This window comes from Fundulus heteroclitus, chromosome 5 (genome assembly GCF_011125445.2).
Source record: "Fundulus heteroclitus isolate FHET01 chromosome 5, MU-UCD_Fhet_4.1, whole genome shotgun sequence".
NCBI classification, from domain to species: Eukaryota; Metazoa; Chordata; class Actinopteri; order Cyprinodontiformes; family Fundulidae; genus Fundulus; species Fundulus heteroclitus.
Window position 1 is genome coordinate 13,640,696 of NC_046365.1, and position 18,126 is coordinate 13,658,821.

Consider the following 18,126-nt stretch of genomic DNA (forward strand, 5'->3'; position numbering starts at 1 on the left):
TCTAGAAAAAACAAACCTCTGGGTTGACTACATTTCTAAATGAAAAAAAAAAACATCCCACATTGCAAAAAAAATACTGTTTTCAACAAAATTCTGGTCGGGGGGTGGTTATTGGTCATGTTAAATATTCCTTTAAAATGAATTTAACCAAAGCGATTGATCATTTATAATTCAGGTATTTCAGACGTGGCACAGAGGCCACTTTCTTTAATCAGTAGCTGCGAGTTTGGGGGAGGGGCCATGTTTATTTTGCCACCACACTCTGAGCAACTCCACAGCTCACAGAGATGCATCTTTATGGACCGAACGATGCAGCAAACATCTTCAGGTCCATAACAATCATTTGATCATTTGTCACGATCCCCAGGGCTTTGGTTATTTTTCTGCTCTTGGAGATCGTGCAGTTCTGGTTATGTTTTGCACTCTTTAGTGTTGTATAGTATTTGCATACTCCGGTCAGTCAGTTTTCTGTTGTTTTGTAATGAATTGCTAATGTTGAACCCAAATGTGAGCCAGACACGGAGCTGTATTTTAAAAAAGGGGTTTATTAACAAAATCCAGGTGGCAAAAAGGCGGACTCAAAAAACTGAAAGGCAAAAAACAGAACAGGCACGGACTGGCAGACAGGCAGGTTGTACACAAAAATAATCAGAGGCTGGAAAGAGCTTACCGCAGGCTGGCAAGAGGGATAAACACAAGACGTTCCGGCAACACACAAACAACTAAGGAGACTTAAATAGGAGGAGGTGAGCAGGGCGGGACCAATTAACCAAAATAGGTGAAAGTAATTGAAGGAACATACAGACTAATAAAGAGAAAACCTAAGATAGAAAGCAAGACTAAAGGACACAAGCTGACATAAATAATAACCAAGACCAGATGACTTAAAACAGACTAAGCACAACTCAAAAACACCACAACACAGAAATGAATCCTAAAACAGAAAAGTTGGCTAACTGAAAATAACCTAAACCACAACAGAACGTTACATCTTTATTATTTTAGAATTTTATTCTTGTTTCTATTAGATATTTATTTTCCTGTCTGCCCGTTCTCAGTTCTGTTAGTAAATTCGATTAGTCTCATCTATTCATTCATCATGGTTCCTGTTAGGTTCTGCTCTCCTTCTGTCCCTGTCAGTGTATAGCTCTCTCTCTCTCTGCCTAATTACCTTAACCCCCGCGCTAATTGCTCCACTTGTCTTCTATCTCCTCCCCTGCTTACTCTGCCAGTTCTGTCGCCCTCATTGTCTGGTCCTCTGTTATGCTTCACGTTCCACGCCTGGTCCTTGTCCTCACCTACATCGGCTGTAAGTTTGTTTCGTCTGGATTCAATGTGACAACATTCACATTAAGATGCGGCTTCCTAGCTCTTGTCTGCATTTCGGTCCTGATCCAAATGTCAAAAACCTGACATCAGCAAAATCTTTTCTTTCATACCATCACAAACATAAACATGTGGAGTTTCTTAAACTCTACTAACTGCTTTGGTGATTTTTTTTTCTGCAACTCAATGACTTCTATTTTCTTTGTAATTCTCTGTTTGTCTTGAGTCAGCAAAGTAAAACCAGAGCCTGGAAGGAACCGAAATCCGTACCTGGTGTTTAAAGTGTTGACCCACGCGTAAAGCGGCAGAGATTTGGCCCTGTGCTCTTTGGCCCGGAGGGAATCGGACAGAAAACGAGAGACGCTCCGCAGATTGTGTTTTACCCTGAAGCAAGCCAGAGATGCTGCCAGCTTGGTCTTCCACCTGTAAGACATACAAAGCGCCACAACAATGCCAACTCTACTCTCTTAAACACGCTGATGTTGGACGTCAGCTCTATACTAACACCTCTGGAGGCTTTTCTCCAGGTCTCTGACTTCAGGAACGGCCTCCTGCTCTCCTTCAGCTGGACGCTGACGCAGCTGAAACTTCCTGTCCTGGAAGTCAAACAGCATCACCATGGCCAACGGCAACAAGTCACTGTACTGTAAAACACATTACTGTTTATTACTGGTGATACAAATACATATTTTTACAGTAAATATTCACATTGTTTGGAAATAATTTAAAAACCAGCCTTGCTGGAACCTCTCCCTGGCAGCACATGGGATATCCCTGCTGTTGTGGTGCGGGGTTTGACAGAACGGGTGCTGGGCCCCAGTGGGGGATACGTATCAGTGCCTTGGCACCCATCCCCTCCTCACTAACACATGCAAGACAACCCAAAAATAGGATTTTTTAGGTTTGGGATGATGGGCCTTGCAGGCATAAGGGATGCATTGCAGACAGATAGGCCTATAGGGTTAGGTTGGAGGAGAGTCTAATGCACATACACTTTTGCATTCATAAAAAAAATTCACACAAATAGAGACCACACCAGGAAGGGAGATGGGGGTGGAGGTTGGGGGGTCGGGTGCAGGTGGAGCAGCACGCCTCTCTTTTGGCTCCTTTATTACTCCATTGCAGGAGAAATAAAAAGGGTAATAACCAGCTAGTGGGTTATTATATTGTCATATGATATTTAGCAACATTTTAATTTCTACATCACCACTTTTTAATCGTTTAACAAATTGTTCTGTGCCGTTTAGGTAATTTAGCATTTTTGTCTCTGGGAATCTTTTTTATTTATTTTTTTTGCATCTTTTGACACATGTTGCACGTTGGTAACAGGAACAGAAATGCAACTCCGGCTTGTGCCGTCTGCTCAGGTCTACGTTTGAGGAAGATAAATCTGCTCCCGCGAAATCAGAACACTGGGCGACACCTAAACTACAGAAAGAATGAATGCGTGTGTGTGTGTGTGTGTCTAGAGGTTGGAATATGGATGCTGAACGATGTGCGCTGAATAATAAAGGGATCTGTGGTGGCTTTATGGTCTCGCTTTCAGACTAACAACACCTCAGCCTATTCCGCTGCGTTTCCCCCATCCTTCATTAAAGTCACCATTCACACACACACACAAACATGGCTGCACGCAAGCGGGCGCTTTCTCTTTATCAGCGCGTGTGCCGCTGCGCATTGTTTTATGATGTAATTTACAGTCTGCAAATTGCAGAGTGTGTCATCTTCCCTCTCGTATGCATCGCTTGTCACCCATAACCAGCCAGACTGCAGAAGATCTGAATACAAATGGGTTTAAAACTGCATCCCTGCCGGCCTCACCAGCACGGCCATAAAGTACTTCATCTGACGACAGGAAAGTCACATATCCACAGCCAGGGTGCATTTAATCAGATTTGGGCTCGCGAAACACTCGGAGGTTGAATCGGGTGGGACTCACGATGTGCTGAGATGTGTGGAAGCAGCTGTCAGTAATCATGGCCTCCAGTAAATCTTGGTCTTGGAGGGATAAAAAACAGTAGTTAATACATATAAAAAACAAACTTAATATTAGATTGATCACTTTTAAGCTTTAAGTATGACAACTAACCGCAACCATGAAAGCAAACCGCAGACATCAGTTTACCATTCGCCGGGAACTCAGTGGCCTGTACAAGGATAATTTAATGTAAATTGCCTCTCACCACATTATCATCTTGGACTCATTTTCCCCTCAAAGCTCTGCTATGTTCACCATCTGGCTGCTAGCTGAACGTTGCTGCTAAACAGAAATGAGATAAAAAACTGACTGGATGATTGACCAAAGGTGTTAAACTGGAGCAAACAAGGAGTTTGTAGAACTCACAAAGTCCTTGCAAGGAGAGGTCTGAATCTCAAATAACGCTGCCAACAATGTCGCTTGCCCCTCTGCTAACGCAGTTTGCTCACATTTAAATGGAGCTTCATGAATACATGCAGGAATTAAGCCTTCTATGTTTATATATGTATATATATTTACTTATTTTATATAATGAAGCCAGAGCTCTGATTCTCAAAGGAAATTATTTTGTGAGATGTAAATCAAGTGGGAAAAAAACACCCATGAGAGTACTGCTGGAAAATAAGATTATTTTATTACATTATTATCAAGCTCAGGAGTCTCATGCTTAAGCATGCGACTCTTGAGGCAGGACAGTGAGGAGAGAACAAAACCAGCACTGGTCAAGCCTGCAACGAATTGTTGTACACTGAATACTGATCCTGTGAAACCTCGATAACTAAAGTCCTCGTCCAGGATTCTGGTCATACCGCCACGCTGACAGTCAGGGAAGCAGTGGGCTCCGCTCTGTCTGCACTACAAAGCTGTTTTTTTAAAACATGAAAATAACAAAATGCATCGATAGTTGAGAAAACAAAAATGCTTTGTTTTATTCTAAACGTATATATCAGAAAATAGGCTGTATGTAAATCAATCTGAAACATCTGTAACTTAGATCCTGCTCATTTTGTTCCTGCTTTTTAATTGAACTTGCTGAGATTGATTATTGCCGTTTGCTTTGTGAATCAGATGCTGGGAAGTAGACGATGGAAAGTGCAAAAGGAAGGCAAAAACAGTGCAAATACAATGAGCATGAACGTCCAGTGGTTTTGTTCTTTCACAACGATTAGTAGATACTTCATACACTGTAGGTGAAAATATCTGAAATTAAATATATATATATATATATGTATAATTTCAGTTAGTTACCTGTTAGTGCAGGTAATAATATAGTTTCTCCACATTTCTTTAACAGACACATATTTTAGAAGAGGTTCACATTATCTGGTGGTTACTGTTGGACAACAACTAGGCAGCAAGTCTTCGGGATTAACAAGTTTAATCTAATTTACGCTTTTAAAAAAACATGTTGAAAACACACAAAAATGTTGTCCAACTGAATTTCAGTATTTTCAAACTTATCTGAGGGCGACATTTAGAAAAAGGACAACTTGGGGTCCCTCGGGAAAAATAGAAAGGTTTCAATTCAGCTACTTTTTACGTGTTTTTCCCGTTTGACCAACTTTTAAAGAATCTTTTTCCTCCTCCCAGTTACATTTTCTGACCAGTCAACCAGCCTCATATAAGCGCTCATAAGCACCCATGAAGCAGATTTCCATTCATGCCAGCTGCACCTCTTATCACCTCCCACCCAGACATCTGCTGCAACCCCCGGCTCAAATGACTTTTTGCACTCGCACGTAGAAGTCAAACGTACGACTATATGCTATTTAATCTACAGACTGCATGTTGAAGTTGCCAATCACCAAGCGAATGCTGGAGCTGACGCGTGCTGCAGCCACGGCGTTTCATTATAGAGATAACGCACCTCAACACAGAGGTCGTTGAGGCCTGAAGAGACGGCAACCAGAGCAGGTCAAATTTATTTCACTCGGACTTTCACTGACGTGTTATTGTGCACGCTCGTGTGTGCTTCGTCTAGAAGTCCTGACGCTTAATATAACCTGGAAACGTCTCGCATCGAGCGGAAGAAAGAGGTCTCACATTTGAGCGTGTTGAAGGCGAGCTGGTAGGCTTGCCTCTGTGTGGCCTCATCTCCACTGTCGAGTGGCAGCGTGTCCGTCTTTCTCTCATACTGCAGGAGCTGATGGGACGCCGGCTTCTCCCTGCGAAGCTGCTGAAAGATGGCCGCTGCCTGGAGAAAGGCCTGATCAGAGGGAGGGCAGGCTGAGGATGAGGGGATAAAGAAGACGTCGGCTGTGAGACGGTGGGACGGAAACGGGGAGACGCTCGACCGGATGGACGGCCAATCAACGAAGGCGGTCTGAGGAGAGGTGCAACCACCAACTTTAATGTTCAGTCTAAAGCAGACGGCGGTTTTGTTCTACGTTTTTTGGATATCTGGATATTTAATTTGAATTACAACCGTACTCAAAATTCAGGTAATGTACAGTAAATAAAACAATAAAAAAACAACATTATGTTTGCTTGTAAGAAAAAAATGCATTTCTGGTGAGGAATAAAACTGATTCCCACTTGAAATGGGTCAAATGACCCACTAGTGTACGAGGTTCACATGATTGCAACAGCGCCACTCAGCATTGTGAAGGTTTTGATCTGTTTGAATCTTACGGTTGGGTGCTGACTGCAGAAGTGTTAGTGGCCTCCAAGCTAAGATTGGAAAGAGTCTGTCGCAGCTTTTAAGGTTGGACGGTTTTAAAAAAGGTCTCAAAAGAAATTTGGAACAGACCATACCACTGTATGAAAAGTAAAGTCAATATGTGAAAGAAATTAAAAAGCACCTGCATAAGGGTGCAGGAAAAATAACTTCATACCGACCATCCCAGCAAGCATTCTCCGGCGGAGAATGAAACAACATCAGCCTGAGTCAGAATGCATAACCTGATCTCATTGAGGTGTTAATGGAGTACAAAATGTTAATTATTAACAGATGAATGAATAATTGACTCTTACAGAGAAAAATTAAACAGGATTAGATATCAATATGTGGAGTAAATAGAGACTTTTTTTTAAAATCAAAGTCAATGTTTTTATATTGCTCCAGTTAGAGCAGCACGTCTTTTGGAGCATGTGTCACCAGGCTGAGGGTTGCACATCTAGAGACTGACATTGTTGTCCATTCTTCTCAGCGGATTTCTTTCACGTGGCGGTTGCTGGCATTCGTTGCCCCAGGCTGTTTGATTGTGAATTTTTTATGACACAAAAGCCCAATCAAACAGCTCAAAGTTTGCGGTGGTCAAAACGTGGATCAGCTCAGGGGATGTGAATACTCACTTGTGACGTATTGGTTCCAAAAGTCTTGCTGAAGGAAACAACACCGGGTCGTTCGCTCGCCCGGCGTCGCACGAAAAAGACTGAAAGTCAAACTTTGGCATAGCGTTTCAGTTTGCTTTGTTTTTCCTTCATCTGATGCTCACAGATCAGCTGGCTGACTGCAACCTGAGGCCACGCATATATCCGCCTCTTTCAGCTGCCAAACAAAAGCTCTGACCTTTTGTTCAATGTTTAACGGCGGCCTTTTTCATCGCGCCGCCGATCAGAGCACAAACAGACCTGTTTTCCAAATTAATGACAAATTCAGACCACAAATAGTTTTTTTTTATATGTACAAATATACATTTTTCTAAATGATCTTTATCAGTTGTCTTTGAATATGATTATGGTATTTGTTAATAACTTTGCCTCATTTTTTTTCTCATGCTACAAATTTGCCCTCGCCTTACAGTCTCTCACTCTCACTTCCTGTTTTTATATCTTTCCCTCTGTGTGAATCCGCACGCTTCCCTTTGCCTGTCACTTTGCTGCTGGCACACCTGAATTTCCCCTCTGAGGGACGATAAAGGCCATTTCCATCCGAATACGTTTCTATCCGAAAACTCTTTGTGCGTCGTTTCAACTGAGAGATTAACTTCAGATTGTGGGTGGAATCTCACCTGAGCCAGGAGATGATGGATGAAGATGAGGCAGAGGGGAGAGCAGCTGCTTGTTATTCTGATGGCCTTGCTCCTGATGAGAGATGATAAGCGCCTTCTCAGTCTCGCAGCTCATATTTACGTCCTCTCTGGAGCCATCTGTACAGAGACACGGGGGGAACAGCGTGTGAACGTCAGCTGCTCATGTTACACCCGATGATCAGCTCAGAAAAACCCAAACACGTGTCAGGAACGGCCGAGGGGGCCGTTTCCCCGCTATCTGCTCAAGCGTTTTTGTGTTTTCTCAGTCAAACAAACAAGCGTCTGGATGAAAGCAACCAGCATGGGGGCACAGAGCCACAAACGTAAAGAAAATCCCTAGAATAAGGCAGGGCTGACATGTGATCCGTCCTCAGTGTGAGACAACGTAGGAATCTTAATGATAACGACTTCTTCCACATTTTGTCCCATTGCAAACACAAACCCAAATTGAATTTTATTGGTATTTTGTGTTACAGAGCGGCACAAAGTTCAGAGAGTGAAATTATTGCCCGTGTTTCATTGTAAAAAGGTTATAGTTGGTCACATTGGATGGAGAGCCTTGGTGAACAGTCATTTTAAAGTTATGCAGCAGATTCTCAGCTGGATTTCCATCTATTTTTGGTCTGGAATTTTATTTGATCATTAAAACACGTCACCATCTGGACCTTTATAACGTTCCCTTAGAACTGTCCTGCTGTGTTCCTTGGTCTCCATGATGCCGTTTGTTCACTAATGATCTCTGACAAAACCTCCGGAGCCTTCATGTCTATTCAGCACGAGGTCAAAAAATAAAAACAAAGGAAAAACAGCTGGACACAGGTGACCTCTGAAAATAATTGGTGGCACTGGATTTTATTTAGGGGTGTCACAGTGTACTTGCTAAATGCACTCGCATGCCACACTTTTCAGATTTTAACTCCAAAAGTGTGTAAGAGCATTATGCACCATTCTGTGTTGGTCCGGCACATAAAATCCCAATGAAATACATACACAGGAGTTTTTCGGATGCAACATAACAAAGTGTTAGAAAGTTCAAAGGGTTTGAATACTTTTGTAATATACTATATGTAAGGTGCGTAGCTGGGCTTATGATACGATAAGGCAGATACACTTACATGAATAAATAAAGGGGTTTTTGTCCGAGCCCTGAACAAACCTGCCTAACTAATCTGTGTGCAGACTCACCCAAACTCTTACCAGGCGTCCCTCTGACAATAAAACAAAACTACTTTCCGTCTGTATTCTTTTTTTTTTTTTTTTACACATGCAAACATGGTGTAAACTAGATTTTCATTTTATACAGAGAAAGACAGGGACCACTGGTCTCTAATTAAACAGGGGTAGTGGAGGCAAACAAAGACAGAGAATAATCCGCTGTCACTGCAGTCCTCCCTGTTAGGGCAGAAGCTAGAGCTGACCAGAGATGCACGACAAGCACAATAAAGCCAGGTTAGTGGAATAAATCAGCGAATATCAGGCTGCAGTGATTTAATGAGTGTCAAACCTCTCGCTTCACGCGCCACAGACCAAAACCCAAAGTCCTCAAAAGAGCTTGAAAAGAAAAGCCTTCAGCGGTTGGGTAATAATCTGCAGAGAGAGTGATGAGTCGTTAAAATCAGCATCGCAGGTCTTACCGTCGTCACTCCGAAGCCGCCTCGTGGAAACGACTCTCATCTTCACTTATGCAGCTTAAACAAGAGCCCAGAGAGCTGCTGCTCCCTGTCCAGAGTTTGCAACACCATGGCAACAATATGATAATGAGGCAGGCCTGAGCCTCCGTGACAGATGTGCAGGAAAATACACAACAGGATCCAAAGCTGGGAAGAAACGACAAAGTGGTCCATGTGCTTTTGAATAATTCTTTTCCAAGGAGGAATCTATTATCCCACAAACATTTTTGGGAAAAAAACAAAGAAATTAATTTGAGTGCACAGGGTCAGAATTATACCTGCAGGCCCAAACATGTGCATAACTTCTGGGTTTGGAGCCATCAATGAGCTCCTTTAAACTCGCTAAAGAAGACTGATAGAAGGAGAGAAACCGTATCCTTCATGTCGGCAAATCAAAAAGTTCGTCCTGTCGTGCAGTTTGATGCGACAGAAGTGAAGAAACTCAAACTGAGAAGACTGAAAAACAAATGCAAGAATAAAACACTTGGGATACGCGGCTTATAAGAAATGTCCCACTCAACCATCTTCTCCAATCACTTAACATCACTTTTTTTTTACGTTTACCGAAACCTCACCTAAACTCATAGTAAATATTTAACTCATGTTTCATGTTTTTGTGACAATAAAGATTTCTATGTTTTCTTTCTCCTGCAGTTATTTTCACATCTAACCTTATATGTTGCAGTGCAAAGCAGAAACAAAAAAAATAAATAAAAAATCTACTCTGAACGCTCAACACAGCTACCATCTGCCTGCAAAGATCAGCTCACCTCCAGACGCCGGGGTGCTGTTTGCACCTTTTCCTCCAGATGTTGAATCTCACCTGGCAGGTCGTCTGCCTGCTCAGCAGCTGTGCTGCATGTCCACACCACAAGTGCTCCAGATCAGAGTATATATGTCTATCTGACTGGATGTGAGAGCACTGATAGTCTCATCGTCTGGGTTCAAATGAGCAGAGAAATACACGCTGAACTTTTTTTCCACACGCTTTCCAGAACATGCAGTTTGACAACAGGACCGGGAGACGGTAAACAACAAACACAAGAATTTGAACAAATAACAAACCATGGCGATGGACAGGAAAAGAGCCACGGACCTCTCTGTATGTAAAACACGAGTTAACATGTCAGTAAAAAATCTTGAAGCAAACTTGAAAAGTTTGACCTGACTGATGCGATGACTGAGAATTTGCACAGGCAACTTGAAGAGGCTTTAAAAATGTGTAATTCCATTATTATTTAGATGTGCTTCCACTTGAGGCCAGTGCAACAAACCCAGAATCAAGCACATTTTGCTGTTATTTATTTCCCTCCGCGACTAAAGGTGGATTAAAATGTTAAAGCGCTTAAAGTGGACCTAAACTATCCTGTTAACAGGCAGGTATCCTCTGATAATCCGTCTGAGAAGCAATGCGAAACAGCTCAGACATAATCTTCTCTTTGAATATTGGGTTAAGATAAATAATACAAGTTTTCCTGTGTATATACAGTAATGTTCAGTAAATTAGAATGTTTGTCAGATTAAACGTAGGCAGAAAATATAAAGATTCAAGCCGGTATTAAATATACTTTCATTAAGCTTGCTATCTGTAGTAAAATTTTTTTTTTTAATGGTCTGGTGTGATATTCTAATCTTAAATGTCGTGTTTTTATTAGCCATGAGTGGAAAATTGTCAGAGTTAACAGAAAAAGGGCTTGAAAACGTCAGACTGGGTGTAACTAATCCATGCAACGTGTTTCTCTAGAGCTACTTAAGTAAGTGAACTTTTCAAGAACGGTCTGGTTTATTAAATGGATCTGTAGATAATGATAGCCTCACACTATTCAGGGACAGCAAGGAGCCATCACTGACACCTGAGTGCTACTGCCTCCCTGTGAGCAGGATGCAGCGCTGCATCCTGTTTGTGACCAAGATAGATTATTAGCTAATAAATTATAAACTTTTATTAGCCCTCTGGTCAAGATGTGTAAAAAGCCATGAAAAAAATTCACATTTAATTGCAGTTGCTAAATTCTTGCACTAGATGACTAGAGAATTCAAACTTTAATCGGAGTGGCTACTTGTATCCACTGGGTTTGGGGGTGAGATGAAAGAAAGTGAAAATAAATTGTGTAATAAATAAATACTTTACTTTTATAGGCTTTCAAGGAAGTTTTAATTATTAATTGGTCTTTTTATAAATGACTGAATTCTTGCTGTCCTGGGGTGCGGTTTTAGGCTGCCATCACAAACATCAGCCTCTGGAGTTTTCTAAACTCTACAGGGACTTTAACTGGAGCTGTGGGCTTTAGTCAGATGACACTTCAAGGTGGGTTTGGTGTCAAACAAAGAACGAATGGGAAAAAGCAGCATTTGGTACCGTTACATATAGTGGAGGGCCTGTGGTGCTGTGGGCCTGTTTCTTTTTCAAAGGCTGCAGAAAGCTTGTCAGTGTGGATGGCCCCTTTCACTCTTTGAAACAGTTTCGAATGAGAATCCAGTGTTGAAGGGGTATTTGTTGGCACTATAAAGAAGCCTTTTTGAAAAAGTTGATCTGTAATCTTTTAAAATGCTGTTCATATTTGTTAGAACATGCCTTAACACAAACCCGAGTCTCATATCCACAGATGTTGACGTAACTTCACTGGCTAGGACCGCACCACAGAGGTATGAGTTTAAAAGATTTAGTGAAGAAAAGGGTTGAAGGGTTGGATGATTCTGGGAGTGAGGTGATGTAAGCAGATGGTTCGAAAGCCTTGGGAGAGTGAGGCTCAGTCTGAATATTGGGTGAGGTCGCCATGAGAAGTGCTGTCCGAATAGTGCAGTCAGTAAGGAAGGAGCCTCGCATGGCTAGTTTTCTCCAGGAACGCCGCAACGTCCCTTAACGACGCCAAGAAGCCTTAAGGCAGGGGTGTCAAACTCATTTTGGTTGAGGGGCCGCATACAGCTTAATCTGATCTCAAGAGGGCCACACGAGTAAACTCATTGCAAGATTAAATAGAACTAATAAATGTGGACTTGTTGTTGATTTTTATATTAAATGAATTTCACTTTTACACAATATATTATGAATAACCTCAGCGTTTTTAAGAAAAGTATGTGCAATTTCAACAATACTTTTACTCAGTTAAACATTTACTTGCGCGTAAGAACTGATCACAGTGATTGTACAATGTTGAAAAACATTTATTCACATTTTTGGAATTTAAAAACACTGTCCTACATGACAAAATACATCAAACAGATAAAAATTAAGAAATGATTTAAATATTAAGGGTATTCGGATGGAGCCTGAGACTCTTTTTCTGGATAAGGTTTTCCGCGCTCACTTAGGACCCCCCCAGATGGAACCTGCAATGACAAATGAAGAAGTAGGGAAGAGGATGAAGGGATGAAGGGGAGGAAGATGGATGAGGATGACGGATTGAGGGTAAGGGAAGGTGGGGTCAAAAGAACGTAACAGACTGAGGAGGATGAGTGCGCTGGGTATAAGTAGGCTGTTGGGTAATGAGAGGTGTGGTTGAGGCGTGGCCCTGCTCCCTAAACATAACATATTAACTTCCCTTATCATCAGTGCTGACATTAGGTTGCACAAAGCCCGAGGCAGAGTTTGATTTGGGGGACACCGTCCAGTTAAGCTCATCAGACGTGTCTTATTCGGAGGCTGAAAGAGGGAGAGGGACTTCTGTTCACTAGGTCTAATTAAAAGCTGCGATTGATATATTTCTTTTACAACTACTATCCTTCATGACATATATAAAGTCACTACAAACTCCATGAACAACATGAAACTGTAAGAAATCTGACAAGGATTTCTCTATATTGTATTGAGGTGAAGGAAGAAGAGAGACGGCTTTATGGTGGGGATTAAAATCAGGTGTTCGGGCCATAAACTTTATGATTATGTGCCAGAGTTTATGCTTTGAAACATCACTTTAAAGTCAGAGAAGGGCTGTAACATTTACAGATACTTCCCAGTGATGTGTCCAAAAAGGGCTTATTGACCACAGACACAAAGAGCAGCAGCAGCAGATTGTTTCTCAACTAAAAACCTGTTACATAAACCATTTAAGCCTTTTTACTTCTTTTACTTGGGCTGTACAGTGGTGCAGTGGGTAGCGCTGTTGCCTTGCAGCAAGAAGGTCCTGGGTTCGAGTACACCCCTGGGTCTTTCTGCATGGAGTTTGCATGTTCTCCCTGTGCATGCGTGGGTTCTCTCTGGGTACTCCGGCTTCCTCCCACAGTCCAAAAACATGACTGTTAGGTTAATTGGCTTCTCCAAATTGTCCTTAGGTGTGAATGGTTGTTTGTCTTGTTTGTTCCAAATTGTCCTTAGGTGTGAATGGTTGTTTGTCTTGTTTGTCTATGTGTTGCCCTGCGACAGACTGGCGACCTGCCCAGGGTGTACCCCGCCTCTCGCCCAGTGAACACTGGAGATAGGCACCAGCACCCCCGCGACCCCATGAGGGAGAAGCGGTTTGGAAAATGGATGGATGGATACTTCTTTTACCTACTAACTTCTTCTTTCACCACAGACGGCTGTAAAAAGGTGTTGCCGTTTTGATTCAGTCAAAAGTAACAGAGACATAAAGAGCTCTGGACTGTTTTAAAGTGACATTAGTACATTTTATGCTGAAAGAAATTCAAGCTAAAGCCAAAAGTTCAGGGGGATAAAAAAAAAAGTATCCCCCCTCCCTCTTTCCACGTCACCATTAACCTCTCCTCTCTGCAGTCAAAGCTTGATCATTTTTGCATTTTTTCATGTACCATAACTTATTTTATTATATTAAAAGTTTCCCAACAGCGAACTCCTTAAAGGGACAGTCCCACAGTTTTTAAGTGGGGCTCTGTCGTCAGATCATTGGCGGTTAATATCTTACTTGCTGCACGTAGCTCTTTTATCATTTCAATTTCGCACAGAGTGAACTCCTAAAATCCTTAAACAGCTCAAACGTTTATGAAAACACAACTTTTTATGAATCAATAAACTGCTGCACAGGTTCCAGTCTATAGCCTCCATTTTTTTTCTGTCCACCTTGTTTAATTTCAGCAGCTCTTGGGGTCACTGGTACAGCAGGGAGGCCTACGCGAAGTGCTTTACCTTGGGCCGGGTTACTGTAAACTTGAAGTGAATGTGAAATTTATCAGATTAGCTTTACCAACATCGAGTTTGGGCTGAAAACATTCATTTTAATCCCATTTTGAGACTAATTTGAAAAAAAAAATTGGTTTCCTCGCTAGAATCTTGCTTTCTGCTTGCACAATTGTAATTAGTCTGTTTGAATTAAACAGAACATTTTTGTGATTCCTTTCAAGAAACATAATTTAGAAAATGTCATTAAAGTCACATCCATGTTTAATTGTTCTATTTTGATTAATTCCTTAGTTGTCATATTTATTTGTGTTATTTACTTTCCATTTCTGGTGTTTTCAGGGTTGGTGGCACTGTGTTGTTTTCTAATCTAAATTTTTAAAACACTGTTTCCAGCTTTGCATGACAAGCTGTGGCTGTAGTTGCAACACTGCACCGACAGAGGGAGGCTTTTGTCGCTGAACAACAGCACTACTGCACAATGTGACCTATTTCAAACCCACTAATTGTTTCCTTCTCTTTAAAAACATCCGTGAGTAATTATTACGGATCGTTTACAGTATTACACCAAATAAAATGTTTCTTTTTTCCAACACGAGCAGAATAAAAATTCCTATTTCCTGAGTCAAGATGACGTGGGCATCATTCTGACTTATATCCTGTTCCCTACAGGTGCTCTGTAAGGTGGAACTAGGCAGAAGGAGCAGGGGAGGTTTATCAGTGTGTGTGCATGTGTGTGTGTGTGTGTGTGTGTGTGTGTGTGTGTGTGTGTGTGTGTGTGTGTGTGTGTGTGTGTGTGTGTGTGTGTGTGTGTGTGTGTGTGGAAAATAAAAATCTGAGAGAGCTCTTAGGGCCAAATGAGCCTCACTTCTCTGTGGGTGAGAGTACAGCTGGAGAGATTATCCCATCCAACACGCGTCATCAGTGTCGCCTCACAACAGGGCTCCGGTTGCTCTGGATGTGCTGTGTTTGTGTGGGACTCTCTGTGTGTGCGTTAGCTTCAATAATCAGCCCTGTTGGAGATGACGGGGTTGCGCGGCCATAAGCCGACCTGGAATTTTTTTTCCAATAAAAAGTTTAATCTTTAACAGGGAGCAGTGTGGTGCCGGAGAGTTTCTTTTTTTTTTCTTGTTTTGCTTCTTAAAGCCATGTATCTGCATGATTACTTCAAATGACCTCTCACATGAATGTTCCTCGGTCCCCATATTTGCATTGTGATGCATTTGGGTCTGACCTTCAGTCGCATCAATGCTTGTTGGTAATGTGTGGGAAAAAAAAGAGGCCAGCGCGTATTTCTTTGGGTTTATTTGCAAGTTACTTTCGCAACTAAGATTGCCTTCAGTCATGAAGACTTTATTTTCTTCTCTTTATAAAGACATTTAAGGTAGGAAATGATTAGTTCAGCACAAACTGAGAGCTCTGTGTAAATGTCAGTGGTCCTGTAGAATAAAACTCTGGAACACATTTAAACCAAATAGATAACACGCACTCTTTGAAGGCAGGAGTCTACGAACCAGTTTCAGAAGAAAGTTTTATTAGAAAAGTTTTGTGACTTCATTTAGCTTCCAGCTGGTTAAGTTAACAATGCAAAAAGGAAGTTTATACAGGTTTTAGAGCATAAAAAAATCACTGCACTTTGACTAAAGTCTGCATATTCATAGCATTCATACAAAGTTTATTTCTTTTAAATTCTGTTTTTATTCAGTTCATTTAAATAGCACTCATCAAAGTAATAGAAATCTCTTTTTATCTCATTGGATTTGTGTTTGGCAGACACGGTTAAACCAAAAACTGTAACACATAAAACAATAAAACTATTATACATTTGAATGTGTTTTCATTTCACCAAAAAGTTGACTTTTAATAAGAAATGATTAAAAAATATGTAAAGGGAGCATCATTTTCAAATCAGAATAATTTACCTGTTCTCTGGCATGTTGAAAATAATTTATACCCTTCTCTATAATCAAAGAAAAAGTCTATTGATTACCGCAATCAAACCCTACATAACTGCTGACCCGATTTCTGTGTGTTTCCACTGGTATTTTCATTTTTCCTCTTTGGTGATGAGCTTCAAGTCATTGAGGTGAGAAGGCCTCTTTAGAGCCCTCCAGAGGTTCATTATCAGGTTTTACACACATAAACACACATACTATATGTCCCCATATCTAGCATTCACACAGCGTCCAGAGCAACATTTTGAGCAAATTACTGGAAAATATGGACAAACAAAGTTGCTGGATTTTGGGGGATTTCCTCTATTCGGACAGGAAAGTTGTTTCCTATCCTGTAAATCAAACCGATATAAAGCCGGATGAGCGGATTAGGACAATGACGACCGCAAAATTATTGCACTTGGGTGCAAGATTCCTAGGTTGAATTTGATCTCGCTCTTTTATCAAAACCCAATAGAATCTAGTATGAACCATATGCTTCTTTTATGTCCGCTGCAGTTGCAACACCTTGTTCGGCACAGATCTTAGTTTTAACTTTAGACGGAGATTCAACCGGAGACTGATGGTTTTGTTCAGAGCGCAAGATCAGAACTTGACAGGAAACCCCTATTCTGTCTCACAGACAAAAAGTTAAAAAGCCAAGGAGTCGATGAGTAAACATGTGTTTCCTTGGGCATCTTACATGTTCTGCTGTTTTGGATGAGGTTCATGTCAAGGCGCTGTGGGATCAGGGTTAAAACCTTGAACCTGAACCTCTTATTCCTCCATCATCCTGAGAGATGTTCCTGAAGCTGCAAGGTGCAACACAAGGTCCAAAACGTGACCGATCCACACATGCTTTTTACATCTGGAGATGTACATGTTTTCATAAAGCTTTGCATTTGGGCTTCAGCAACTTTTAGTGTGTGTGATGAATCACATTAGTCTACAGGTACTTATCAGCCATTTGGCTCTGCAGACGGATCTTTGATTGTTCTTCTTCTTCTTCTGTCAAGGTTATATTTGTGCATGTGCATGCGAAGTAACCTCCAGAACACTGTAGACTCATTAAATGTTCATCAAGGTCGTCTCCTATCAAAGACAGTTTTATGTTTTTTTTGCTCAATAATCTGGCCAAGTCTAAATGTAAATTTCCTGGAGCATTATTATGTTTTTTCCTCTCTTCTCTATCTGACATCTACAGTTTGTTCCTATTACAAAGTAAAGAAAGGAAACACTGAAAGTGCTCTGTTGTCTTTTGATAGCAAGTCAGTTCAGGGCAGCTGCACTGGTTTTATATATATATAAAAAAAAGCCATACTATTTTTATTGAAGAATTAAATAAAATTACATGCCCAGACATTTACATGTAACCCAGTTATTTAGCCATTAAAAATTTATACTTTTGTGCAGCTCCATTTGTCCACAATGTTATTCAGAGTGCTATACAAGGTAATAAAGCATAAAAATCCACCCACTGTCTGATTGCTGGTACTGTTGTATCCTTGCAGGATACAACAGTTCAACAGAACAAACAACAATGCATGCACCAGACTCACATCTAAGGGCAATATAGAAAGACAAATTAACCTAATAATAATTATTTTTTTGGACTGTGGGAGGAAGGCAAAGCATCCAAAAAGAACCCATACATGCATGGGGAGAATATGCTCAGGATACTTTTTGCTGCAAGGCAACAACTACGCCACAGAGCAATAACCTAGTAAGCTTCACCTGGAAGTTGCAGTAAACAGAAATGTTGTCAATCTCGATTTAAAGGAGCTTTAAGTATCTGCACATCACAGTCAGCGTGTAAAAGGATTTAAGCTCACCCCATATTGATTGACATCCAGTTCACCACCACACGCGATTGAAACATAATAAAAGTTTTCCTGAACGGGCTGGATTAGATCAACTTGTTGCAGGTGAACAGCCACACTACCCCATCCCTTTGTGCGCCTTTGTTTTGAATCACAAGAGTATCGGTGGAGTATTTTCCTGGGAATCTGGCCTCTCCGTGTCTCACATCTCTCTATTGTGTAGCAATGAGGGCAGAGTTTGAGCTGCCTATTGTGGGTAAAGTTTACTTTGTTTACGCCTTGTGAGAGGAGAGCGAATGCTGACCTGACTTGCTTGTATTGTATTTTGTGTGGCCCAAGAGTTGGTATTAAAG

At 41.2% G+C, this 18,126-nt stretch overlaps 1 protein-coding gene across 3 annotated transcripts in view; it reads right to left on the bottom strand.

Annotated features, from left to right (window-relative positions):
- The window catches only part of LOC105928281 (putative methyltransferase NSUN7), a 32,454-nt gene extending 14,563 nt beyond the window's left edge, over positions 1 to 17,891 (bottom strand). Inside the window, exons 1-6 of one of the 3 annotated variants that reach the window (XM_036136970.1) lie at positions 17,786 to 17,891; positions 7,258 to 7,395; positions 5,348 to 5,530; positions 3,266 to 3,324; positions 1,834 to 1,970; positions 1,597 to 1,749 (exon numbers count right to left, since the gene is read on the bottom strand). In XM_036136970.1, the coding sequence (XP_035992863.1) occupies positions 1,597 to 1,749; positions 1,834 to 1,970; positions 3,266 to 3,324; positions 5,348 to 5,530; positions 7,258 to 7,372 (647 nt within the window). In that variant the 5' untranslated portion in view covers positions 7,373 to 7,395; positions 17,786 to 17,891. Of the gene's footprint in view, positions 1 to 1,596; positions 1,750 to 1,833; positions 1,971 to 3,265; positions 3,325 to 5,347; positions 5,531 to 7,257; positions 7,396 to 8,912; positions 9,038 to 17,785 lie in introns of those variants that run through there. The other 2 variants (XM_036136969.1, XM_036136968.1) reach the window with 2 other exon arrangements.
- Positions 17,892 to 18,126: the final 235 nt, after the last annotated feature.